At 51.4% G+C, this 26695-nt stretch overlaps 1 protein-coding gene across 1 annotated transcript; it reads left to right on the top strand.

The window, feature by feature from the left end:
- The first annotated feature begins 3 nt into the window (after positions 1-3).
- SLC4A1AP (solute carrier family 4 member 1 adaptor protein) lies at positions 4-26695 on the top strand. Its single transcript, XM_075863477.1, has 14 exons — positions 4-1769; positions 3236-3440; positions 4284-4406; positions 5262-5322; positions 7970-8109; positions 8509-8669; positions 9353-9422; positions 13659-13848; positions 14512-14605; positions 20522-20723; positions 21461-21559; positions 22846-22934; positions 23027-23099; positions 25880-26695. Exons 1-14 carry the CDS (start codon positions 126-128, stop codon positions 25927-25929), a joined length of 3201 nt encoding a protein of 1066 aa, XP_075719592.1. The 5' UTR covers positions 4-125; the 3' UTR covers positions 25930-26695.

Raw genomic sequence — 26695 nt, 5'->3', positions numbered from 1 at the left:
GTTGGCGCCGTCACGTGACCGGAAGAGATCCTGCATTTCCGGTGCGGTATCCCCCCCTGGCTGGTTCGTGTGACCCGGCAGCGCTGTGCGTGGATATCAGAGGCTGTGAAAGTGGCGCTGGATACATGGAGGCCGCCCAACTGGCCCCCGATGATGGGGAACGGCCCGGTGATCCAGGGGCCTTGGAGGCCGGGGATACGGGCAATGAGACCACCTGTCATGACGGGAGCCAGGGGTCCAAGGGCAATCAGGGGCCCTGTGATCACGGGACCCCCAGCCTTCAGAGTACAGAGGCCAGGGATTCCAGCATCTGGAGTGATGAGACCCCCGGGGCTGAGGGGTCCAGGAGTCTCGGGGCCGGCAATGATGAGGGGTCCAGGAGTCGCGGGCCTGGCAGGGATGAGGGGTCCAGGAGTCCCGGGGATGAGGGGTCCGGGAGTCTCAGGGCCGGCAATGATGAGGGGTCCGGGGGTCTCGGGGCCGGCAATGATGAGGGGTCCGGGAGTCTCGGGGCCGGCAATGATGAGGGGTCCGGGGGTCTCGGGGCCGGCAATGATGAGGGGTCCGGGGGTCTCGGGGCCGGCAATGATGAGGGGTCCGGGGGTGTCGGGGCCGGCAATGATGAGGGGTCCGGGGGTCTCGGGGCCGGCAATGATGAGGGGTCCGGGGGTCTCAGGGCCGGCAATGATGAGAGGTCCGGGGGTCTCAGGGCCGGCAATGATGAGGGGTCTGGTACCAGCAGGTCTGAGGGGTCCAGAAATTCCAGGACCTGGGGCCGGCAGGGGTGTGGGGATCCCAAGTCCAGGAGCGCTGAGGGCCCAGAGACCTGGAGTGATGAGACTGCCAGGGGTCCCCGGTCCGCCTTCTCTGAGGGGACCAGTCCAATCTCCAATGAGGAGCCCGGGGATGCTGGCGCCATCTCCATCAGTGAGAAACTTGAGAATTCCATCGATGGGGCCCATGAGGAACCCAATGATTCCAGGGACAGTTCCACAAACCAATGGCTTCCTGGGCCAAGCGGCTCTGAGAAGACCGGTTCTGCCTGGACCTGCAATGATGGGGAGCCCTCCAATGGGAGTCAGGGGCCCAATGCTGTTACCGCAACGAAATTCTATGATGCAAAGACCCAGGACCCCACAGAACGTCCCCAATCAAAATCTAGGAAGGGGGGGAGTGGGTCTGGGGCCAGCACCGTGGAGAGCTCCTCTGAGGGGACAGAGTCCTTTAAGAAACCCATCGCCCCTTCCAGGCCCGGCAGGAATGAAAAGATCTTGGAGCAACATGACAAACCCAGCTCTACCTCCTTCCCCCCACAACCTTTTCCCCCCATCGGCAGCCATGGCGAAACGGGCCCGGATGACTGCGCCAAGCTTCCCTCTGATGCCTACCGGGCCAGCCCTGCCATTCCCTATCGGGAGCCTGCCTGGTCCGGGCTGCCCCAGGCCCTTTACAGCTTGGAGATGCTGAAGGGCGGCAGCATCCTGTCAACCAAGAGCCTGAATGGCGCTAGTTGGACTGTTTTTGGCCGGCTTCCTACTTGCCACGTGCCGCTCGAGCACCCTTCTGTGTCCCGGTACCACGCAGTCCTGCAATATCGGTCAGTCCCGGGCTCCGAGCCAGATGAGGGACCTGGATTCTATGTGTACGACCTGGGCAGCACCCATGGGACCTTCATCAATAAGCAGAGGATTCAGTCCAAGACCTACTGCCGCCTCCGAGTGGGGCATGTGCTGAAATTTGGAGGGAGCACCAGACTCTTCATCCTGCAGGTCACTATCTCAATGTTTATATTACCCCACGCCGGGCACTTACAATAAAATGAAAGGGTTAAATTTAATCACATTATATTGAGTTCTGCAACTTTTTAGGCCTCGTGCACACAGCCGTATCCTTGTGCACGGTCCGTGATTACGGGCACGGACAGCCGCAGACTGTCAACCGCATATAGCAGCGCGGTCCGTCAATTCCAAAAATAGGACATGTCCTATTTTTGCGGGTCATTTCTACGGCCCGGAACTCTTACCTGTAATTCGTAATTGCAGATAAAAATGCCGGTTGTATACCTGAGGCCTTACTGTGTGATCTCTGCTTGCTGTCGATAAATAGGAACGTTCTTGATTATATCCAGAAGTGGAAAACTTGTACAGACCTAATGCTTCTCACAGCTGAGGGTTTGCTACAAATGCATCCATTCTAGGCAATCCTTTGTGAGTGAAATTCTAGACTCCAGACTGATTAATATTACATGCACTGATACATTGTAACAGACTATCAGGCCTTGAGAGAGATTTGTGCTGCTAAATTTGATGTTTTCAACTCACAGAATTGTCCAGACTGGATAGAATTATAACAAACCCTCAGCTGGGATTAGTGTTAGGTCTGGATGGGATTTTTGTTTGTGGATTGGACTGTACTTGTAAAGAATAGGGTACCTATTCACTGACAGCAAGCAGAAATCTTGAAAATAAGGTATTTTTTCCATTTGAGATTCTTATGGCATTTCCACAGCCAGAACGGGGTCAGAGCAGAGACTGAATGCAGAGACGGCCACACGTCTATGGGGGTTCTGTAAACCAAAACGAGTTGTAGATCTGTCATAAATGGGAGAGATGAGGAAAAAAAAAACCTTTTAAAGGGTTAATGCCCGACGACGTGATCAGTGGGGGGTCGTGAAATGATACAGTGAAGGGGCTGCGGAGCGTTGTGTCCTTATGGCACCTGCCACTAATTCATATGGGAGAAAAGATAGTGGTCACTGAGGTTCGTTCCTCTCTCAGCTCTGCCTGGCAGTCAGAACCCTCCCATCCGCTTCACTGTGCAGGGACGTCACTGATCAATGTGGAGGGTGGATCCTGATCTGGAGACATCGTTTATAGTAAGAGGAAGTAGCTAACTTCTCCTACCTGGCACCGCACTATGACCCGCCACTCGCTTTTTTTTTTTTCACCTGCCTTTAATGGGGAAAATCCAACCTCCATAAAAAAAAAATAGTGTAATTAAGAGGGATTTTTGGTACCGGGATTTGTCTCCCATAGAGAACACTGAGATGCTGAGCTCTTCCTGGCCGATGGTTCTGCAGTGTAATACAGCCGGGACTCTGCCGCCGTCATGTGACCGCGCAGCCTGTACCATCAGGGCTGGGAAGGGGTCGCCAGCTGCGCTTTCTTTATGCCTTTTGCTGCAATATGGAGATTATCTGCAGATTTAATGATGAGATCTGATTATTTTTTTTCAGGGTCCAGATGAAGATCAGGAAGAAGAGTCCGAGCTGACGGTAACTCAGATCAAAGAAGCGCGGCGACAGAAAGAGAAGCTGCAGAAGAGGATGATGGGAGATGATTCCGATGAAGAAGACAACCTGGAGGAGGAGGAGGCGGGAGAAGAGAAGGAGCGGAAAGAGCAGGGAGGGTCAGATGACACTGGGTGCTCGTGGGGGATGGGTGAGCCAGGACTTTTAATTTTCCTTCTTACATTCAGTCCTTAGCTGGTCGGGGGCATGAAACAGACAGTGGATCCCGTCAGAGATCTCATTCTGAGGTCTCTTGGAGATAAGCGGTTCAAGGGTCCGGCAGACTGTCTATCCGTGAAGTAATCACTCCCGATAAGTGAGGTGGAGGTCTGACTTCCGGAACCCCAACCATTGCTAAGAACAAAGGGGGGAACTTAATCCCCGATCTTGGCTGCAGAGCAGGGTGGGCATGTGTTGCCCCCTGCAGAAATGAGCTCCCCCTGTTTTTGATAATGGTTGGGCCCAGAGGTCAGTGACCGTCTTGTTGACGGTTATCAAAGTAAAAAAAGGGGTTAACTTGTATATCAAAAGGTTCTGCAGCTTTTTAATATACATTGTTTCTATTCCTCACCATGTCCAAGATCAGTGCTTGGCGCCAGTGAACGGCAACTTTCTAGTTTACATCCAGCAGCTGCAAACTTGTACAGGCCTAATACTTCACAGCTGAGGGTTTGTTACAGTTATATCTAGTCTAGTCAATCCTCTGTGAGATAAACAGAACAAACCTCTATCCTGTCCACTGAGGATAGTCTAGACTGGATACGATTGTAACAAGCTCTCAGCTGTGAGAAGTATTAGGTCTCACGATGGCCTATCAGATGTGAACAAGAATGTTTCTATTCACTGACAACAAGCAGATACTTTGAATCTGGTCAGGAATTGATGTCCTGTAATCCGACATGAACAGGACCTGCTAGGTGCCGGATTATCAGACCATGGACATAACGCCTTTATCTTTCTCTCCTCATCGGTGACGTCTGTCTTCGTTTTGCAGGGGAGGACGCCCCGGAGGAGGAGACCGATGAGAACCCCATTGCTATGGAATTTCTGGAGGATCGGGAAGCTTTGTACTCCAGGAATCCAAAGAAGGCGCTCCAGGGATTCTTCGATAGAGAAGGTAAGAATCGATGACTCCGGCGCTGGTCAGCGGCAGGGAGATCACGCAGTGTTTGTGTCACGGCGGCTCTAGATCCGCATTAACCCCTTAATAATCTTGTGCAATGTTGTGGGTTTTGCTGCAGAATTGTCACCCTCATTGTAGTGACGGAGGAGACCGAACTGTTAGGGCATGCTGGGAATTGTAGTTTCGCAACGGGTGGAGCGCCGACGGTCGCTGACCCCCTGATCTACGCAGTCATGTGACCGATCATGTGATCTCAGGCGTTTGTCAGCTGCCGAGTTTAAAGTGTATCTATACTTTCATAAAACTTTTTGACATGTCAATAGTTTGGTGGGGGTCCGAGGACTGAGACCCCTAACGATCGGTAAAACAAAGCGCTCAGGTCAGTCCTGTGCCGCTTCGTTTCTGATCAGCTCTTCTCGGCCGAACGTGCGATGTTACGGACTCACTGGACAGTCTATGATTCCTTACACCTCTTGTTCTGCACTTCACGTAGAGCAGAGACGATCAGTGCTCACCTGAACACTTCTGGCGCTTCGTTTTAGCAATCGTTGGGGGTCTCAGAGCTCGGACTCCCACCGATCAAAACTTGACGATAATAGATCCTCTTTGATTTTATCCAGCACAGATCTGAATCTGACCAATGTCCGAATTTTTAGTTCCGTGTAATGATCACGTCTCTCATTGGTCTACAGTATGCACCCCCCATATAACTGCCTCCACACCCCCCAACCTACATCAAAATAATCCTAAAACCTCGAATTCATGTTGAAACTTTTATTTTTGACTTGCTGAAACCGCACTTGTGTCTGCGGCGTCGAGTGTGACCGAGTCTTGTCTTGTTTCCTGCAGGAGAGGAGCTGGAATTCGAATATGAAGAGCGAGGGATCGGGTCGTGGCTCTGCAAAGTAAAGTAAGTCAGATCCGAGCAGAGGCATAAAAACCTTCGAGTTATTCCCAGCCCCCCTCTGGGACCTGCGCCTACCTCCAGAATGGGCGCCCCACAACCTCCATCCCGGCCTGGATATGGCGGCCACATCATGCTTGACAGTATGACTGTGTGGAGTGGACAGCATGACTGTGGCCTATAAGGCAGGAGTCCCTCTGAGAGAAGGCGTGTGCCACCATCCACCAGGTGCCATCTACGAGGTGTCTGTTCACTGATTATTAAAGTATACAACGTACCCATGTGGTTTTATGTACACAATTGTGCCCCCGGCCTCGTGTAAACCGTACGTCCATGACGTGCCATCCACAGTGATCGATGTGATCGTTACGTGACCACATCATCCAATTTGAGAGCAGTGACCCGGGGTACAATGGTTACCAGATAACTTACCAATATCCACTTATTAATGGAGCAGATGTATTTAGGGATGCACGATGCATCGAAACGTCGATACTGTGCATCCCCAAACGGTTCGATACCGTTATTTCATGTATTTCGATACTAAGCTGCGCAGCCGTACAGCTCAGTATAGTAACACATGAATGTATGGGAGCCGGGCTGCGGCCGCCCAGCTCAGTATAGTAACACATGAATGTATGAGAGCGGGGCTGCGGCTGTGTAATACAGCCATTGTCCCGCTCCTGAGTCCTGGATGATGTGATGCGGCTGGCGCTGCGCTAATGAGCGGCGGCACTGAAGACAGAACATGGCGGGCGCACTGCAAAACACCCCCATGTTCTGTCCTCAGTCCCTGCGCCGCCGCCGCTTATTATAGTGCAGCGCCGGCCGAATCACCTCATGCTGACCGCACGCGCACTTCCTGTCAGAAGCGGGGCAATGCTTGTATTACACAGCCGCAGCCCCGCTGGCGGAGAGCAGGGAAACCTCTCATCTCCGCCGTTATTCCCGTGAATGCTGCGATCACAGCGGACTGCAGCATTCAAGAGTAAGTGAGAAGGGGGGATGCCCCTTGGATCGAGTCACAGGGAATTCCTGTGATTCGATCAAGGGCCATACCATATATGGGCAGACAGCTCAGGGTCCATTGAAGGACCCCAGAGCTGTCTTACCATATTTCCTGTTGTTGGGGCATACATAGGTATGTCCTAACAACTGCCTGAATACTATCAGTATATAGATATATACCGTACATTACTATCAGTATATAGATATAGGCCTGTACATTAAAGTTAAAAAAATATAGTAAAAACAAAGTAATGTTAAATAAAACAACACATACACCTTTTTTACAATAAACATTAAAATAAGTCTCAATACATAAAATACACATATTCGGTCTTGGCGCGGCCGTAATAACCTGCACAACAATTTTTTTGCATCATTTATGATGTGTGCGCTGTAAAAAAAATTAAATAAAAAATTCTTTCTAGCGCTTATTGTGAGGCACGAGGTGCGATGATGAATTTAACCTCCATGTGCCTCACATTAATAGTAATTAACCCCATCATGTACCTTACACATTAACCCATTATGACTGAGAAACATGATGGGGTTAATATTAATGTGAGGCACATTCAAAATTCATCACACCTCGCGCCTCACATCAGAAAACGTAAGAACTTTTTTGACAATGAATATCCATTACCTCCAGCCAGGACGTGATGTGTATTCATTCTCCTGACACTTCTGTAGCGTCTCTGTGATATTTACAGCAAGGCAAGCGTAATCTCGTTTGAAATGACCGGTTACATCGTAATCTTGCGAGATTACGCTTGCCTTGCTGTAAATCACAGAGACGCTACAGAAGTGTCAGGATTGTGAATACATGTCACGTCCTGGCTGGAGGGGATGTATATTCATTGTCAGGACACTGCAGTAATGTTAGTGTTTGTGTATCTGGCTGCACATAGCGATATAGCTATATCGCTATCTACAGAGTAAATGAATAGAGAGGAGTGCATGACACTGATTGGTCAGCCTCATACACTCCACTTGGCCATATAGTAAAACACGCCCAGTTGTCCATTGAGAAACTCATTAGCATAAAGCTAAAATAGGTCATAATTCCGTCAAAAATTATCGTTTTTCTAAATAAAAAAACACGTCTGTTCTCTACATTACAGCGCCGATCACATCATGTACAAGACAGGGTCACTTATAATGTGGTGACAGAGACGCTTTAACTACACCAGGTAGCTTCTCTATGTTGTTCTTTTCCAGTCCATTCAGTACACAAGGAGTTCCTATACGGTCCCTAAACCATTAGGCTGCGGTGTCCATGCCGCACATGAAGCCGGTACACTATTTGAACACGGTCTACACACATTGTGCTGGTCACGCATGAGAGGACGTAATCCCACACCCCAATCTGCGCACCTTAGGCCCTGTTCACATCTGCGTCGGAGGCTCCCTACTAGATCTACCAGGTGGTGAATTTTCACAGGGTTCGTCCAAAGTGGACAGTGTCCAGATGTTGGCAAAACTGCTGCACAACAATATGGTCGCACGGGAGTTGTCACCCAGCTTTTCTAGAGTCCTGAATGGAGGCCCGAACATCAGATTTCTTAAGCCCTTGCACCACTTTGGCATGTGTAAATCAGCGGCTGCTGCTAGTCATGGTCCGTCTTCTCTCCCGTCTCGTTTTGTCTAGGCTGCCGGCGGACGATTCTTCGGGCAAGCAGCTGGTGGCGGAGGTGGTACATTCAGGAAAGAAAAGGGACGCAATGAAGCTGTGCAGTTTGGAGGCCTGCCGCATGCTGGACATGAGAGGGTTACTACGCCAGGAGGCCGGTCAGTACGAACGCCGCTGCTTTTTAGCGATTAGGGACATACTTTAACCCCTTCGCGACTAGTGACGGATATATCTCTTGCTGCGGGTGTTTGAGATAGATTTGTGTTACCGTGATCTCGCGGTTACTGCTCCGTGTTACCCTGAGATCGCGGCATGAGCACATGTAACACAGCTGCCGGGATCAGAGAGAACACCGTAGATGACGCGGTCCGTTGTAACCCAGCTGACAATTTCATTATTATTTCTAACCGCATTTCTGTCCATAGTTTGCCTTCTCTTCCATTGCAGTTGTTCATTTATAAGTGGCCTCAGTTCACACTCGCACGCTTCCATGCGTCTTCAGCTGTGGGATCCATCCAGCGTCCGATATGAATAATCTATTTTGGCGTTTTCTCCAGTTTCCCGTAAAAGAAAAGCCAAACAGTGGGAGGACGAGGATTTCTATGACAGCGACGACGACACTTTCCTGGACCGCACGGGGGTTGTTGAAAAAAAGCGTCTGAATCGTATGAAGAAAGCTGGGAAGATCGAGGAAAAACCAGAAACCTACGAGTCCCTGGTAAGGCTATGTTCACACGGAGTATTTTGGGGGAGGAATATCTGCCTCAAAATTCCGTTTGGAACTTTGAGGCAGATATTCCTCTCCCTGCACGCCGATTTTCGCGGCAATTATCGCGCCGTTTTTCGCCCGCGGCCATTGAGCGCCGCGGGCATAATACAGCGAGAAATACGCTTTCTCCTGCCTCCCATTGAAGTCAATGGGAGGTCAGAGGCGGAAGCGCCCGAAGATAGGGCATGTCGCTTCTTTTTCCCGCGAGGCAGTTTTACTGCTCGCGGGAAAAAGACGCCGACGCCTCCCATTGAAATCAATGGGAGGCGTTCTCGGGCCGTTTTTGCTGAGTTTTGCGACGCGGTTTCCGCGTCAAAAAACTCGGCAAAATACCCTGTGTGAACATAGCCTAAGGCGGAAAAGCCGAGCCCTGAAATGATTAACACCCGGAAGTAGCAGCGATTCTTCCAGTTATTTTCATCACCATAAATGTCTGAGATGGAAATATCTCTCTAATAATAGTCTGGGGTGATTTATTTTGGGGGGTAGTTGTGGTTCATTTGTGTATCCCTCTCCGCTGCAGAGCGGTGACCTAATAGACTTACATACACGTGATCATAGATTAGAATGGACTCTGGAGCGTCGGGGCTGATGTGAACGATGAGAAGCTGATTTTATATTTCTATCATTAGACTGCGAAACTGGATGTCGTCGAAAAAGAGATTGTGGAGATAGCGGCGAAGCTGAAAACAAATCAGCAAGGTAAGAGGGAGTGGGGTCCAGCCGCCCTAGTGGGGGAGTGTGGTCCAGCCGCCCTAGTGGGGGAGTGTGGTCCAGCCGCCCTAGTGGGGGAGTGTGGTCCTGCCGCCCTAGTGGGGGGGGGGAGTGTGGTCCAGCCGCCCTAGTGGGGGGGGGAGTGTGGTCCAGCCGCCCTAGTGGGGGGGGGAGTGTGGTCCAGCCGCCCTAGTGGGGGGGAGTGTGGTCCAGCCGCCCTAGTGGGGGGGAGTGTGGTCCAGCCGCCCTAGTGGGGGGGGAGTGTGGTCCAGCCGCCCTAGTGGGGGGGGGAGTGTGGTCCAGCCGCCCTAGTGGGGGGGGAGTGTGGTCCAGCCGCCCTAGTGGGGGGGAGTGTGGTCCAGCCGCCCTAGTGGGGGGGAGTGTGGTCCAGCCGCCCTAGTGGGGGGGAGTGTGGTCCAGCCGCCCTAGTGGGGGGGAGTGTGGTCCAGCCGCCCTAGTGGGGGGGAGTGTGGTCCAGCCGCCCTAGTGGGGGGGAGTGTGGTCCAGCCGCCCTAGTGGGGGGGAGTGTGGTCCAGCCGCCCTAGTGTGGGGGAGTGTGGTCCAGCCGCCCTAGTGTGGGGGAGTGTGGTCCAGCCGCCCTAGTGTGGGGGAGTGTGGTCCAGCCGCCCTAGTGTGGGGGAGTGTGGTCCAGCCGCCCTAGTGTGGGGGAGTGTGGTCCAGCCGCCCTAGTGTGGTCCAGCCGCCCTAGTGTGGTCCAGCCGCCCTAGTGTGGTCCAGCCGCCCTAGTGTGGTCCAGCCGCCCTAGTGTGGTCCAGCCGCCCTAGTGTGGTCCAGCCGCCCTAGTGTGGTCCAGCCGCCCTAGTGTGGTCCAGCCGCCCTAGTGGGGTCCAGCCGCCCGAGTGGGGGAGTGTGGTCCAGCCGCCCTAGTGTGGTCCAGCCGCCCTAGTGTGGTCCAGCCGCCCTAGTGTGGTCCAGCCGCCCTAGTGTGGTCCAGCCGCCCTAGTGTGGTCCAGCCGCCCTAGTGTGGTCCAGCCGCCCTAGTGTGGTCCAGCCGCCCTAGTGTGGTCCAGCCGCCCTAGTGGGGGTGAGTGTGGTCCAGCCGCCCTAGTGGGGGGGAGTGTGGTCCAGCCGCCCTAGTGGGGGGGAGTGTGGTCCAGCCGCCCTAGTGGGGGGGAGTGTGGTCCAGCCGCCCTAGTGGGGGGGAGTGTGGTCCAGCCGCCCTAGTGGGGGGGAGTGTGGTCCAGCCGCCCTAGTGTGGTCCAGCCGCCCTAGTGTGGTCCAGCCGCCCTAGTGTGGTCCAGCCGCCCTAGTGTGGTCCAGCCGCCCTAGTGTGGTCCAGCCGCCCTAGTGTGGTCCAGCCGCCCTAGTGTGGTCCAGCCGCCCTAGTGTTGTCCAGCCGCCCTAGTGGGGTCCAGCCGCCCGAGTGGGGGAGTGTGGTCCAGCCGCCCTAGTGTGGTCCAGCCGCCCTAGTGTGGTCCAGCCGCCCTAGTGTGGTCCAGCCGCCCTAGTGTGGTCCAGCCGCCCTAGTGTGGTCCAGCCGCCCTAGTGGGGTCCAGCCGCCCTAGTGGGGTCCAGCCGCCCTAGTGGGGTCCAGCCGCCCTAGTGGGGTCCAGCCGCCCTAGTGGGGTCCAGCCGCCCTAGTGGGGGGGAGTGTGGTCCAGCCGCCCTAGTGGGGGGGAGTGTGGTCCAGCCGCCCTAGTGTGGTCCAGCCGCCCTAGTGTGGTCCAGCCGCCCTAGTGTGGTCCAGCCGCCCTAGTGTGGTCCAGCCGCCCTAGTGGGGTCCAGCCGCCCTAGTGGGGTCCAGCCGCCCTAGTGGGGTCCAGCCGCCCTAGTGGGGGGGGAGTGTGGTCCAGCCGCCCTAGTGGGGGGGGAGTGTGGTCCAGCCGCCCTAGTGGGGGGGGAGTGTGGTCCAGCCGCCCTAGTGGGGGGGGAGTGTGGTCCAGCCGCCCTAGTGGGGGGGGAGTGTGGTCCAGCCGCCCTAGTGGGGGGGGAGTGTGGTCCAGCCGCCCTAGTGGGGGGGGAGTGTGGTCCAGCCGCCCTAGTGGGGGGGGAGTGTGGTCCAGCCGCCCTAGTGGGGGGGGAGTGTGGTCCAGCCGCCCTAGTGGGGGGGGAGTGTGGTCCAGCCGCCCTAGTGGGGGGGGAGTGTGGTCCAGCCGCCCTAGTGGGGGGGGAGTGTGGTCCAGCCGCCCTAGTGGGGGGGGAGTGTGGTCCAGCCGCCCTAGTGGGGGGGGAGTGTGGTCCAGCCGCCCTAGTGGGGGGGGAGTGTGGTCCAGCCGCCCTAGTGGGGGGGGAGTGTGGTCCAGCCGCCCTAGTGGGGGGGGAGTGTGGTCCAGCCGCCCTAGTGGGGGGGGAGTGTGGTCCAGCCGCCCTAGTGGGGGGGGAGTGTGGTCCAGCCGCCCTAGTGGGGGGGGAGTGTGGTCCAGCCGCCCTAGTGGGGGGGGAGTGTGGTCCAGCCGCCCTAGTGGGGGGGGAGTGTGGTCCAGCCGCCCTAGTGGGGGGGAGTGTGGTCCAGCCGCCCTAGTGGGGGGGGAGTGTGGTCCAGCCGCCCTAGTGGGGGGGGAGTGTGGTCCAGCCGCCCTAGTGGGGGGGGAGTGTGGTCCAGCCGCCCTAGTGGGGGGGGAGTGTGGTCCAGCCGCCCTAGTGGGGGGGGAGTGTGGTCCAGCCGCCCTAGTGGGGGGGGAGTGTGGTCCAGCCGCCCTAGTGGGGGGGGAGTGTGGTCCAGCCGCCCTAGTGGGGGGGGAGTGTGGTCCAGCCGCCCTAGTGGGGGGGGAGTGTGGTCCAGCCGCCCTAGTGGGGGGGGAGTGTGGTCCAGCCGCCCTAGTGGGGGGGGAGTGTGGTCCAGCCGCCCTAGTGGGGGGGGAGTGTGGTCCAGCCGCCCTAGTGGGGGGGGAGTGTGGTCCAGCCGCCCTAGTGGGGGGGGAGTGTGGTCCAGCCGCCCTAGTGGGGGGGGAGTGTGGTCCAGCCGCCCTAGTGGGGGGGAGTGTGGTCCAGCCGCCCTAGTGGGGGGGAGTGTGGTCCAGCCGCCCTAGTGGGGGGGAGTGTGGTCCAGCCGCCCTAGTGTGGTCCAGCCGCCCTAGTGTGGTCCAGCCGCCCTAGTGTGGTCCAGCCGCCCTAGTGTGGTCCAGCCGCCCTAGTGTGGTCCAGCCGCCCTAGTGTGGTCCAGCCGCCCGAGTGGGGGAGTGTGGTCCAGCCGCCCGAGTGGGGGAGTGTGGTCCAGCCGCCCGAGTGGGGGAGTGTGGTCCAGTCGCCCGAGTGGGGGAGTGTGGTCCAGCCGCCCTAGTGTGGTCCAGCCGCCCTAGTGTGGTCCAGCCGCCCTAGTGTGGTCCAGCCGCCCTAGTGTGGTCCAGCCGCCCTAGTGTGGTCCAGCCGCCCTAGTGGGGTCCAGCCGCCCGAGTGGGGGAGTGTGGTCCAGCCGCCCTAGTGTGGTCCAGCCGCCCTAGTGTGGTCCAGCCGCCCTAGTGGGGTCCAGCCGCCCTAGTGGGGTCCAGCTGCCCGAGTGGGGGGAGTGGGGTCCAGCCGCCCGAGTGGGGGGAGTGGGGTCCAGCCGCCCGAGTGGGGGGAGTGGGGTCCAGCCGCCCGAGTGGGGGGAGTGGGGTCCAGCCGCCCGAGTGGGGGGAGTGGGGTCCAGCCGCCCGAGTGGGGGGAGTGGGGTCCAGCCGCCCGAGTGGGGGGAGTGGGGTCCAGCCGCCCGAGTGGGGGGAGTGGGGTCCAGCCGCCCGAGTGGGGGGAGTGGGGTCCAGCCGCCCGAGTGGGGGGAGTGGGATCCAGCCGCCCGAGTGGGGGAGTGGGGTCCACCCCACCCACATAGCTGACGGAGCAGATTTCCATTGGTTATTGCCATTCTCTGCACTGCATCGTTGCCTCCCCAGCGGGTTTGCCCTACCCTGATCAGTATGTTTTGGCATATCCCAGCAATATGTCCTGACTTTCCATGGGAAACCACCTTTGAGGCCTGCTAAGATAGATAAAGTGACCAGAACGCCACAGTGCCGGCTAATTGTGAACCTGCCTGGAAAGACGAGGGCATTGATCGATGTGCAGCCATTCCTTTGGGCTTTGCATTCTTACAGGGATTCTGCACTCTAGGGAAATTGGTTGCCCCTGAGGAAGTTAATGGAGCTTGAAGAACCTTTTCTAGAACATCGGAGCTCCCTATCCCTTCACAATCCGATAGTGGTAGTAGTCCTAATCTTCCTGTTTCAGTAATGATATTTGAGCCTGGTATAACTCACACATGGGGCTCACCTGCCTCTTCTCCCCCAGGCGAAGCCCAGACGTCTGCCCAAGACTCCCTGGACGCCTTCATGACCGAAATCAAATCCGGCGCCTCCTTGGACAGCGTGACCCGCAAGAAGCTTCATTTACAATCCTTGGAGCTGAAGAAGGAGCAGCTGAGGCTAAAGAGTCTGATCAAGATCGTCCAGCCGACCAGACTCCCCGAGCTGAGGACTGAGTAAGTGACGGCCATTAAAATCCAAGCCACGTTCACCCCTCTCTCCCTGGGGAAATCTCCTGTGCGACTTCTTACCGCTTGGATAGGGGATAGAATGTTGTCTGTAATTTTGCAGGAGACTGGAGGGTGATCGAGAAATATCTGCTCTCCACAGCGCCGTTAGTGTCCCGTGATATCACTCGCCTGTCACTGTAAATCACATGAGATCGCCCGGGGAGAGATTTTAGAGCCGTAAACACTAAGGCACCGAGTGAGGGAGCGGCCGCGTCCTACCATCTGTCTGGTGTGGGTGTCCGTGGTAATGATAAAAGCCCCCAGCAATAAACATAAAGATGGCTCCATATTAAGTTCATCTCCAAGGCTCACATGTAGCAGAGCTGAGTTTTGGGACATCTAGTGACCTCATGTAGGGTTAACGGAGTACAGGTAAACCTACTGCATTATATCCCTTTATAGCGTGCAGCAGGTCTAAATTGCAAATTCAACTCTGCTGCATCTGTATATAGGCAATTTTTTTGAATTGCTTGAAGACTATTGCAACATTTTTGGTTTTAGCTGGTGGGATCTCCTGATCATTCACTTTTAAAGCCATAGCATGTTATAACTGATCACTAGGATACACCCTGTATGCGGTTCTACATCTCCTCATTTTATTTTTTTCAGTTCTGCTGACTCTAAGACTAAGAAGCTGACGTTACCGATGTTCGGGGCGATGAAAGGAGGAAGCAAATTCAAGCTGAAAACTGGGACGGTGGGGGTAAGGGGCAGAGTTTGGTCTTTTTATACTGTAGTATGTGCCTTTAAAGAGGCTCTGTCACCAGATTTTGCAGCCCCTATCTGCTATTGCAGCAGATAGGCGCTGCAATGTAGATTACAGTAACGTTTTTATTTTAAAAAAAACGAGCATTTTTGGCCAAGTTATGACCATTTTTGTATTTATGCCAATGAGGCTTGCAAAAGTCCAAGTGGGCGTGTTGAAAAGTAAAAGTCCAAGTGGGCGTGTATTGTGTATGTACATCGGGGCGTGTTTACTACTTTTACTAGCTGGGCGTTCTGATGAGAAGTATCATCCACTTCTCTTCACAACGCCCAGCTTCTGGCAGTGCAGACACAGCGTGTTCTCCAGAGATCACGCTGTGACGTCACTCACAGGTCCTGCATCGTGTCAGACGAGCGAGGACACATCGGCACCAGAGGCTACAGATGATTCTGCAGCAGCATCGGCGTTAGCAGGTAAATCGATGTAGCTACTTACCTGCAAACGCTGATGCTGCTGCAGAATCAACTGTAGCCTCTGGTGCCGATGTGTCCTCGCTCGTCTGACACGATGCAGGACCTGGGGCAGGAAGTGAGTGACGACACAGCGTGATCTCTGGAGAACACGCTGTGTCTGCACTGCCAGAAGCTGGGCGTTGTGAAGAGAAGTGGATGATACTTCTCATCAGAACGCCCAGCTAGTAAAAGTAGTAAACACGCCCCAATGTACGCACATAATACACGCCCACTTGTACTTTTACTTTTCAACACGCCCACTTGGACTTTAGAAAGCCTCATTTGCATAAATACAAAAATTGTCATAACTTGGCCAAAAATGCTCGTTTTTTAAAAATAAAAACGTTACTCTTATCTACATTGCAGCGCCGATCACATGCAATAGCAGATAGGGGTTGCAAAATCTGGTGACAGAGCCTCTTTAGGCCAGATTCACACCAACGAGTTCAAACTCGGACGTAAAAAAAAAACTGCCGTTTTTCACATCCGAGTTGCCCCCGTGCGGGTCCCGTTTTTACGGATCCCCATAGACTTGAGTCTATGGAGGGATCCTTGAAAACGGAAGAAAATAGGACATGTTCATCCATTTAACGGACCCTTCACACGACGGCCATTTGTCCGTGTGACGGCCATTGTTTCAACGGCCGTCACACAGACGTCTACTACGGTCGTCTGAATTCGGCCTAACGTGGGTGAAATCTGCCCGTCCCAAGATCCCACCCGTCCGTCCGTCCGTCCCCCCCCATGGATTCTTTATTTCTGGACTTTGAAACATAAGCAAAAGTAGGAAGACGCATTCATTACTTATCTCTGGGAAAAAAAAATCCAGTTGGAAGCTGATTTTACCACGCCGGGGATCCTTGCCCTTATCAAGGACCTCCCGGGGGGGGGGGAAGAGTCCCGGACCGGATGGGTACACTGCCATATTTTATAAAACATTGATTTACTGTTTGGCGCCACTTCTGCTCCAAGACTTTAAAGGGAATGCGTCGCTAGAAATATATATATTTTTTTCAGTTAAACCGTTAGTGTTCAAGTGATTACACATTGTCTTAATTTTTTTAATTTTAAAATAAGTCAGGAAATATTATAAATTAGATTCTAATTTATAACATTTCCGTGTGCTGGTCACTAGAGGGAGCAATTCCCAAAATTGCAGCATTGCAATGTGGTAAAGCAACCTCATTGCTTTATGCTGCAAATTTGGTGTAGACGCACACGCTCTAGTGTAATCAAACAATCCCCCTCCCTTATCCTGGCTAGTGCCGGGAGAAGGAGGTGGTTGAATCATCTAATCCTCCTACACTGTGCATTCACTCAGAAAATGGCGGCACACAGTGTAGGAGGATTAGATACAGTGGTAATCAGACAGTATAACACGAACATAATACACACACCACATACACAAACATAACTTACCTGCTCCTGCCGCCGCCGCTCCCTCCGCTCCTAGTCCTTGCTTCTGAACACATGTACGGAAGCCGTCATCTGACTGTCCGGCCGCGGCTTCCGGTCCACATGAAAATGGCGTCGGATGTCGCTCGGCCAAAGACCTTCCTTTTGGACTGTGTGGGAGCGACGCATGCGCCGTTCCCACACAGACGGCGTATGCTATAGTGAATGGAACGGCTCCCGTTCGCATTCTCTATGGGACTGGAGCTGCCGTATTCCATGTCTGTATGTGTCGTTAATCGACACATACAGAGATGAAAACAAAATGGCAGCCCCCATAGAGAAGTACAAGTAAGAAAAAAGTACAACACAAAAACACAAATAAATAAAATGTATTTTAATAACATACTAAAAGCAAATTTATATAGAAAATTATTTTTTTCGCGACACCTTCCCTTTAATTCCGTCTCCCCTGAAGTCTTGTTCCCCACTGGCTCCAGCTTGGCTCATGTCACGGTCATCCCGGAGGTGGGCAGAGATCCTCCGCTCTGCTTCAGTTATCGCCCCATCTCCTTGCTCAACATTGACCTAAAAATTAATGCCAAATTGTTAGCGAACAGATTGAATAAACATCTCCCTAACTTAGTGGATCCAGATCAGGAGGGATCCGTGCCTGGCCGGGAGCCGCGCGATAATACATCACCACAGACTCACCACATCCCCCTCATGATTCTCTCTCTAGATGAGGAAAAGGCGTTTGACGGGATATCCCGGCCCGCCCTTCACCAAACTCTTCACCATATAAGACTCGGACCTTCCTTTATGAGTAAAGTCATGGCCCTTTATCATTCCCCATCTGCCCAATTTAAAATAAACCGCTCCCTCTCTGCGCCATTTGCTATTCATAACGGCACCAGGCAGGGCTGCCCTTTATCCGCTTTGTTGCACGTCCTCGTTCTGGGGCATCTCGTGGCCTCCATTCGGAACCGCGCGGATATTAAGGGTATTCTCATAGGCGGGACAGAATATAAGTGCTCAGCATTTGCTGATGACGTGTTGGTTTATCTCACGGACCCGCATGTCTCTCTCCTCCCTCGTTGATGTCCGAGCTGTCCCGTTTTGGAAAATGGTCCAATTTTAAGATTAATTTCTCCAAGTCTGAGGCTTTGAATGTCTCCCTCCCACCCTCGACACCATCGTTCCTCAAAAGTAATTTCCCCTTCTCCTGGCCCGCTATAACATATTTGGGTGCGCGTATAAACTCTGATCTCTCGCAACTGTTTGCCAATAACTTCACCCCTTTACTAGCCAAATTTCGCACAGATCTCGCCACTTGGCATGAGAGGGAATCTCCTGGTTTGGCCTTATTAACATGTCACTCCTCCCCAGCGTGCTGTACCTGCTGCAGACGATCCCGATCTCCATCCCGTCCTCTTATTGGCTACGTATCCAACAATGTTTTGGATCCTTCATATGGCGGGTCGTCCCCGTCTGAGTAGGACGATTCTTTCTGGCGTCGACTCGCGCTCGTGTCTGTGACTTCTTTCATAATCGTGACTCTAAACTTTGACTTAGTCTAGCCCAACAACCCTGTACTCGTACCCGATCTACTCTGCCATGGACCCTGCCTGGGAATAGACCGACTCCTGCCTCCTTTGTTGTTCTCCATACCCTCTTGGCACTGTGATCCTCTGGGGTGGGGGGCTCACTGGTTGACCGAAGGACCCCTATTACTGACAGCCCTGCCTTTCCCGCTTGGGGGGCGCGTCTTTCCTTCCTGGGTAGGTCTCCGCCAATCCCATGTGCTTCACTCAGGTCCTCTCTACTCCCATTCGCCACTATCTGCCCGGCTGATCCGCCCTCACCCCGTCACATATTTGAATACTCCCAGTTAAAGCATTTCTATATTGTTGCTAAGCGCCAGACTCCCCTTCACCGGCCGCTTACTGACCCGGAGCGCTTATGTGTCTCCACCCTGTCCCCAGCGCACGCCATTTCCATCCGCTATAAAATCCCCCCCTCCCAGCGATCCCCTCATCTCCCGTCCTCTGCAGGGCTTGGGAGACAGAATTGAACTCGACATTCTCCGACACACAATGGAGACCATGTTATTCCCTTTCCCAGAAAGCTTCGATAGCCATACGAGCTCCGGAAACTGGCCATAGTTATTTCTAGGTGGTATCGGGTGCCCACTGCCCTGCAGGAATGGTACCCATCTGTACCCGACACGTGCTGGCGCTTTGGGGCGACGAGGAAACGTCTCATATTTGTTGGAGTTGTCCCTCCTTGCGGAGTTTCTGGGAGGCGGTTCTCCAAATTATATTAGATGTGGCTGGGGTCTCGGTCCCTAGCTCACCCGAGGAGGCCCTTTTATTCATGTTCCCTATGCCATCGCCCATTTACAAACGCTCTCTACTTAGACACCTCCTCCAAGCGGCCAAATCCGTTATTCCCCGTAGGTGGTGAACGGCGGTCCCTCCACTGCTGGATGAGGGGTTCCAGGAGGTCGTCTTACTGCAGGGAATGGAGCAGCTTCTGGCTCATTCTGCGGCTGCTTCTACCAGATATGAGGACACTTGGTCCCCGTGACTTAGGTTCCCTTCTTCTTCCACCTACCGGAGTGCGGTGACTTGAGATGCGCTGCGTATCCTCTCCCGGGGACTTCCTCGGGGCGGGGGCTACATACAGATGTGCGGGGGGTTTGCTTGCGCCAATCATGTCTCTGCACGGTGCAGAGCTGCTTCATATTTACCCATGATATTCCGGACCGGAGTCCAGGTTCACCATGACCCCCCCCCTTGCCTCTTCGTCTCCTTCCCTTCTTGTGTCGGTCTTACGTGGTCCTCGGCTTCCTGTGATTGCGCTCGCCCACTTTTGCCATTGCATTTTAGGACGCATGAGAAGCTATGTTTTATTTTCTCTCTTAAGCAATGCTCCTTTCTCTTCCGCTTCCGCAGACTCCTATGGTACTTTGCGCTTGCTATAGGATGTGATGTTCACCCTCATGTTTGGGCTGTGCCCTCATCTGTCATGTTCTCTCTATTGTGGGGACACATTTTCCCTGACTGTGTTTGTACCGGTTTGTATTAAAACGAATAAAAAAACTTTGAATATGGAAAAAAAAAAAATCCAGTTTAATGTAAATTCTAACGTTATCCTCTGCGAGTATACAGGCCCTGTTCAAATGGGTAACCATGTATTACAGTCACGTCGAGTCTACCCCCCCCCCCCCCCCCCCCACTATGACGCCTGTGCGCCCCAATAGCCAATATGGAAGGATTGCCCCATTAAAGGGGTTTTCCCATGAGACATTTGTGACATATCGACAGGATATACAAAATGGGGACCGCACACTGCGAACACTAATGTCACCTCAGCCACTAAATATAAATAAATCTGCATTACTGCTAAATCTACTTATAATAGGCAGGTTCTTGGTGCACATTTTGATCAAATTGTGTGATCCCACCTGCCACGACAAGGTGTCCTCCATAGGTGGGAACCTACGCTGCACATACACCCAGAACTGGGAAGGGGGGGGGGGGTGTACGGGTTCCTATAGACCAGCGATTTTCAGCATTCCTAAGCAAAGTACCCCCTACTCAAATAAATGACATAAAAGTACCTCCAAGTATATTATCATACACTGCTGTGTATTAAAAGCACCGCATGTGCACTGTGGGCGCCCCCTGGAGACATGGCATGTACCCACCTAGACTCACCCCCGCTGCTCTTGCGATTGGCTAAAAAGTATCACATGACAAGTACGGACACTCCTTCCCTGCTGTGGACTCCTTGACAGCAGTAGAGAATGTGGGGCTCCCGTCTCCCTTAGGGGTCCCCCCAGCATTGTCTTCAGGACGTGCACCCAGCGTCGTAATGGTGAACTACAATTCCCAGCCAGCTCCGCACGCCAGTGTCACCACTTACTGATGTGACAATGATGAAGGTTTTACAGATGTGTGTGGTCTGAGATGATACACGAGTTAATGGCTTCCCCTTCTTACAGAAACTGCCACCAAAACGGACCGAACTCCCCTCCAACCTGTTCACCATGAAAGGAGACGGCAATGAGCCTGAGGAAGAGGAGGATGAGGAAGACGACGTGCAAGAGGATACCGCCAGCCGTACAGAGAGCAACGCGGCGCTGAGCGAGGCCATGGAGCAGAGCAGGAGCTCCGACCCTGGAAACAGCACCTACCCACCTCAGGGTAATAACCATGCCCGACACGGGTGACCTCACCCCCGGGACTGGTATACAGCTCTGGTACAACTGGTTTCAGGATGACCTAGAGGGGCTTTCCAGTGTCATTTAAATAAAGCTTTATCATTGTTTAATGAAAAGTCCTACAAATTTTTAATATACTTTGTGTTTCAATTTCTCACCCTTTTTCAAGATCTCTGCTTGCTGTCCGTAAATGGAAACATTCTTGTTTACAGCCATAGGCTGGAAACCTGTATAGACCAAATACTTCTCACAACTGAGGGTTTGTTACAATTGCGTCTAGTTAAACCTCTGCACAATAAACCTCTCTCCTGTCCTGATAGTTTGTTACAATGTATCAGTCTGGAGTTCAGGCTGTTTAGCTCTGACTATTGTTTATCCTGGATACAATTTTAACAAACCCTCAGCTGTGAGAAGTATCAGATCTGTAGTGATGTACTGGATATCATTAAAAAAACGCTCATATTTACTAAGAGCAAGCAGAGATCTTGAACCGTTGAGGAAATGATGCACGAGGTCTATTTGCAGAACTTTTCATTACGCAATGAACTTTTTCTTCACATGTCATGTGGTCGTCCGTGCTCGATCTTTATGCGGCTTCTCTATAAATGGATCAGACCATGTGACTGTCCTGTGATGTACACCACATATAGCAGATGTAGTGCCGCTGTCATGAACCAGCCATGTGTAACATCACATAACATCATCTTGTGTTTCTTGCAGTTGCTGATGTGGAAGAGAAGATCCCAACAGAAGAGTCAAAGGAAATTATGGAGGCCCCGAGCGCCAGTCGTAGGACCCTAAATAGCCCCAAACCTCCAGGTGAGCAACAAACCATTCCAATGGTCTGCGACGTACAGTATTGACTGCGTGTATATACAGTGAAGTTCCGTTAGTCCGGTATCTGATAATCTGGCATGAAACCTGCAATATAATGCAGAATCTCACAAGACCCAAAGCAGAAGACTGAGCACAAAAAACAATGAGGGATGACCTGAATGTTCTCTTATCAGACAAGTGAGGACTATCCAGCAATCCAGAATATTTGAAAATCCAGAACCTATCAGGTCCCATTGATGCCGGATTAAAGGAATTTTTCTAGGTTTCCATTTCAATCAACATTGATTTCAGTGGTGGCGGATCCGGTGTGAATAGTTTCCGTTTGTCTCCGTTGTGTAAGGATTCCGTCATTTTGACAGAATGAATAGCTCCGTAGACTGCGGTGTTGATTCTGTCAAACCGAAGGAATCCTTACACAACGGAGACAAGCGGACACCGTTTGCGGCGGATCCGTCACCATTGAAATCAAGGGTGATGCAAACGGAAAGCTCTGGTTTGGGTTCCGTTCATGGGTCCCCCTGACAAAAAGATCCGACAGAACCCACGAATGGAGTCCTTAGCCCCATGCTGGGGCCGTCACTACGACTGCGGGATAAAGATACCGGTAAATTGTTACAAAGGGTGAAAAAAAGACACCGGTCCATTAAGTTAAACCGTTCTCAATCTTTTCCATCCCATTCAGCGCTTGATTAGTTATAACCCTCATTGCCTTTCGTCATCGCCATCGCCTTTTTTTAAATGCTGACAGTATCTGCCGTCACTACCTCTTGGGGTCGGGCGTTCCATAGTTTGACTGCTCTTACTGTAAAGAACCCTTTCCTATATTGATATATGTCTGAAACGTCTTTCTTCCACACACAATGAATGTCCTCTGGTCCTTGGAAGGGACAGATCATGTGCCGGGTCTCTGTATTGCCCACACATATACTTATACATGTTAATAAGATCTCCTCTAAGGTGATGCCAATAAGTAATAAATAATCACTTCTAATAAAATTCCAAGTTGAACAAGCCCAATGTTTCCGGCCTCCCAATGTAACGTCCTGTTCACATGCCTTATTTTCAGGCGTATTTCCGGGTGTAAAGCACTCGTATTATGCGCCGAATACACCTGAAATCCGCCTGCACACCGCTACACTGAAGTTCATATGAAGCGAATCACTGCTGAATTAAAAAAACATCTCGTTGATCGGCGCCGGCCGCTTATCGGCAAGTGTAAAATTCCCTTTAGTTTCTCCTTTTAGACAATCCTTGTTCCTTATTTTCAGCCTCCCAGACCAAAGAGGAGGAGGAGGAGGAGGAGGAGGCTCCTGGGACCACCACAGTTAAACTAAAGAAAATGCTCGGCCCGAGCCGGGTGAGTGCCCCTCCGTCTAATGAAGTTCTTTACTGTTCACAATCTGCACAATGTGTAATCAAGACTAATCAGCCATGTCTCTGTCTTCACAGCCACCACGAGGAGCCCTCTCATCTAATTATCCTAAAGACGACCCTGACTATTGTGTGTGGACCCCACCTGCAGGTAATGGAGTGTAACCAGCAACCTACTCCACATCATCACCACTTTCCAGTTTACCTAGAATGAAGCTACATCTACAGCGGAGTCCCTGTGTACATACATACATTACTTATCCTGTACTGATCCTGAGTTACATCCTGTATTATACTCCAGAGCTGCACTCACTATTCTGCTGGTGGAGTCACTGTACATACATACATTACTTATCCTGTACTGATCCTGAGTTACATCCTGTATTATACTCCAGAGCTGCACTCACCATTCTGCTGGTGGAGTCACTGTGTACATACATTACTTATCCTGTACTGATCCTGAGTTACATCCTGTATTATACTCCAGAGCTGCACTCACTATTCTGCTGGTGGAGTCACTGTGTACATACATTACATTACTTATCCTGTACTGATCCTGAGTTACATCCTGTATTATACTCCAGAGCTGCACTCACTATTCTGCTGGTGGGGTCACTGTGTACATACATTACATTACTTATCCTGTACTGATGCTGAGTTACATCCTGTATTATACTCCAGAGCTGCACTCACTATTCTGCTGGTGGAGTCACTGTGTACATACATTACATTACTTATCCTGTACTGATCCTGAGTTATATCCTGTATTATACTCCAGAGCTGCACTCACTATTCTGCTGGTGGAGTCACTGTGTACATACATTACATTACTTATCCTGTACTGATTCTGAGTTATATCCTGTATTATACTCCAGAGCTGCACTCACTAATCTGCTGGTGGAGTCACTGTGTACATACATTACATTACTTATCCTGTACTGATCCTGAGTTACATCCTGTATTATACTCCAGAGCTGCACTCACTATTCTGCTGGTGGAGTCACTGTGTACATACATTACATTACTTATCCTGTACTGATCCTGAGTTATATCCTGTATTATACTCCAGAGCTGCACTCACTATTCTGCTGGTGGAGTCACTGTGTACATACATTACATTACTTATCCTGTACTGATTCTGAGTTATATCCTGTATTATACTCCAGAGCTGCACTCACTAATCTGCTGGTGGAGTCACTGTGTACATACATTACATTACTTATCCTGTACTGATCCTGAGTTACATCCTGTATTATACTCCAGAGCTGCACTCACTATTCTGCTGGTGGAGTCTCTGTGTACATACATTACATTACTTATCCTGTACTGATCCTGAGTTACATCCTGTATTATACTCCAGAGCTGCACTCACTATTCTGCTGGTAGAGTCACTGTGTACATACATTACATTACTTGTCCTGTACTGATCCTGAGTTGCATCCTGTATTATACTCCAGAGCTGCACTCACTATTCTGCTGGTGGAGTCACTGTGTACATACATTATATTACTTCTCCTGTACTGATCCTGAGTTACATCCTGTATTATACTCAAGAGCTGCACTCACTATTCTGCTGGTGGAGTCTCTGTGTACATACATTACATTACTTATCCTGTACTGATCCTGAGTTATATCCTGTATTATACTCCAGAGCTGCACTCACTATTCTGCTGGTGGAGTCACTGTGTACATACATTACATTACTTATCCTGTACTGATTCTGAGTTATATCCTGTATTATACTCCAGAGCTGCACTCACTATTCTGCTGGTGGAGTCACTGTGTACATACATTACATTACTTATCCTGTACTGATCCTGAGTTATATCCTGTATTATACTCCAGAGCTGCACTCACTATTCTGCTGGTGGAGTCTCTGTGTACATACATTATATTACTTATCCTGAGTTACATCCTGTATTATACTCCAGAGCTGTACTCACTATTCTGCTGGTGGAGTCATTGTGTACTTACATTACTTATCCTGTACTGATCCTGAGTTACATCCTGTATTACACTCCAGAGCTGCACTCACTATTCTGCTGGTAGAGTCACTGTGTACATACATTACATTACTTATCCTGTGCTGATCCTGAGTTATATCCTGTATTATACTCCAGAGCTGCACTCACTATTCTACATGCTTCAGAGCTAAATGCATTCCCTGCTTATTCAGTGTTTGCACAGAGTTCTCTGGTGATTTGCATTCTTTACCCTGTACAGTCATCTTGTGTTGGAAAAACTATCTGCATTATTAGACCCTAGCTTTGCTTTTAGGAGGGTGTATAACAAGCTTGCTGACAGTTTCCAATAACAACTAGCAGAATTGTGTTTACAACTCTGAAGTATAATCCAGACTGAAACTAATGTAAATGGTCTTTATATGAACTGTAAAATGGTGATCCGAGGTGGTCCTGTCCTGTGCTGTGCTGCATTGTGAGAGATGTAGGGTTGACACCAGCTCTGCAGACACAACAAACTGCATCTCCTACGCTGCAATACATTATAGAATTTAAGCTAAGCTCCCTGCCCACACACTGCTAATGGATTCAACCAGATGAATTTTGAGTGCAGATCTGGATGTGACTAGAGGATAGGACAAGTAAAGCAAACAGTCTCATCAATACTTGTAGTATGATCATTGAGTTTTTCTAAGGCTGTGTTCACATGTAGGAAATTTTGCGATGGAATCCGCCGCAAAATTCCACCTCCCATTAATTTCAATGGGAGTCGGACGCTTCGGTTTCCCGCTAGTGGGAAAAAGAAGCGTCCTGCTCGATCTCCGGGCGGATTCCATTCATGTCAATGGGAGGGAGGAATCTTCGTGCTGTCAGCAGGAATCGTTCCATGGCGGATTTTGCGGCGGGACCCGCCATGCAAAATCTGCCGTGTGAACTGACCCTAAATGTCGCCTCTTTTTTTGTTACTCAGGTCAAACAGGAGATGGAAAGACACATTTGAACGAAAAATATGGCTACTGACACCAGCCCCGCCGCGTGATGGTCTATCGAAGTGGACAACGGATTATGTGGAACTTGACTTCTTTTTCTGCAGTATAGCATCGAGGGCGCACACGTATTTCAGAGCCTTCCTGGCACCAGTAGGGTTAAAAAGGTCGTCCAAGATTAGAAAAACATGGCAGCTTTCTTTTCCAAAAACAGCGCCACACCTGTCCACAGGCTTCATATGGTATTGCAGCTCATCCACTTTCACTTCAATGGTTCTGAGCTGTAATACCAGACCCAACCTGTGTACAGGTGTGGCACTGTTTGTAAAAGAAAGCGGCTATGGTTTTTTTTTTTATAACTTGGATAACCCCTTAGCTGTGTTTTGTGGACAAGGGATAAACCATAGATTTCGCAGAAGAAAAGTCGGAAGTCTTTAAGTCACAACTGTCTGGATCCCGTCTCCTGTTTTATCTCCTATGGTGGCGGAAAAGCTGGACCCACCGCCTGACGGCATCGTACTGAGCCGCATTTACCCATCCCCTCCCCCGTCTTTGTTTTACTGGATTCACAAGCTTTGTGCTAATTCAGATCTTTTATAATAAAGAAACTCCGTAGACGGCATCTCCCCCGTAGACCCCACATTAGGACGCTCCCTCCTCCGTATGGATATTTTATTTTTGTGTTTTGTTTTTTTTTTGTGTTTTTTTTTTAATATTGTCACCTTGTAAAATTTGTTAGCTGTAAATACTGGATTAGTTTGTAGAAATGTTTCTAAAATAAAATAAAAAATGTGAGATTA

This window comes from Rhinoderma darwinii, chromosome 4 (genome assembly GCF_050947455.1).
Source record: "Rhinoderma darwinii isolate aRhiDar2 chromosome 4, aRhiDar2.hap1, whole genome shotgun sequence".
NCBI classification, from domain to species: domain Eukaryota; kingdom Metazoa; phylum Chordata; class Amphibia; order Anura; family Rhinodermatidae; genus Rhinoderma; species Rhinoderma darwinii.
The sequence above is the reverse complement of the archived record's forward strand: the minus strand, read 5'-3'. Positions and strand labels throughout refer to the sequence as shown.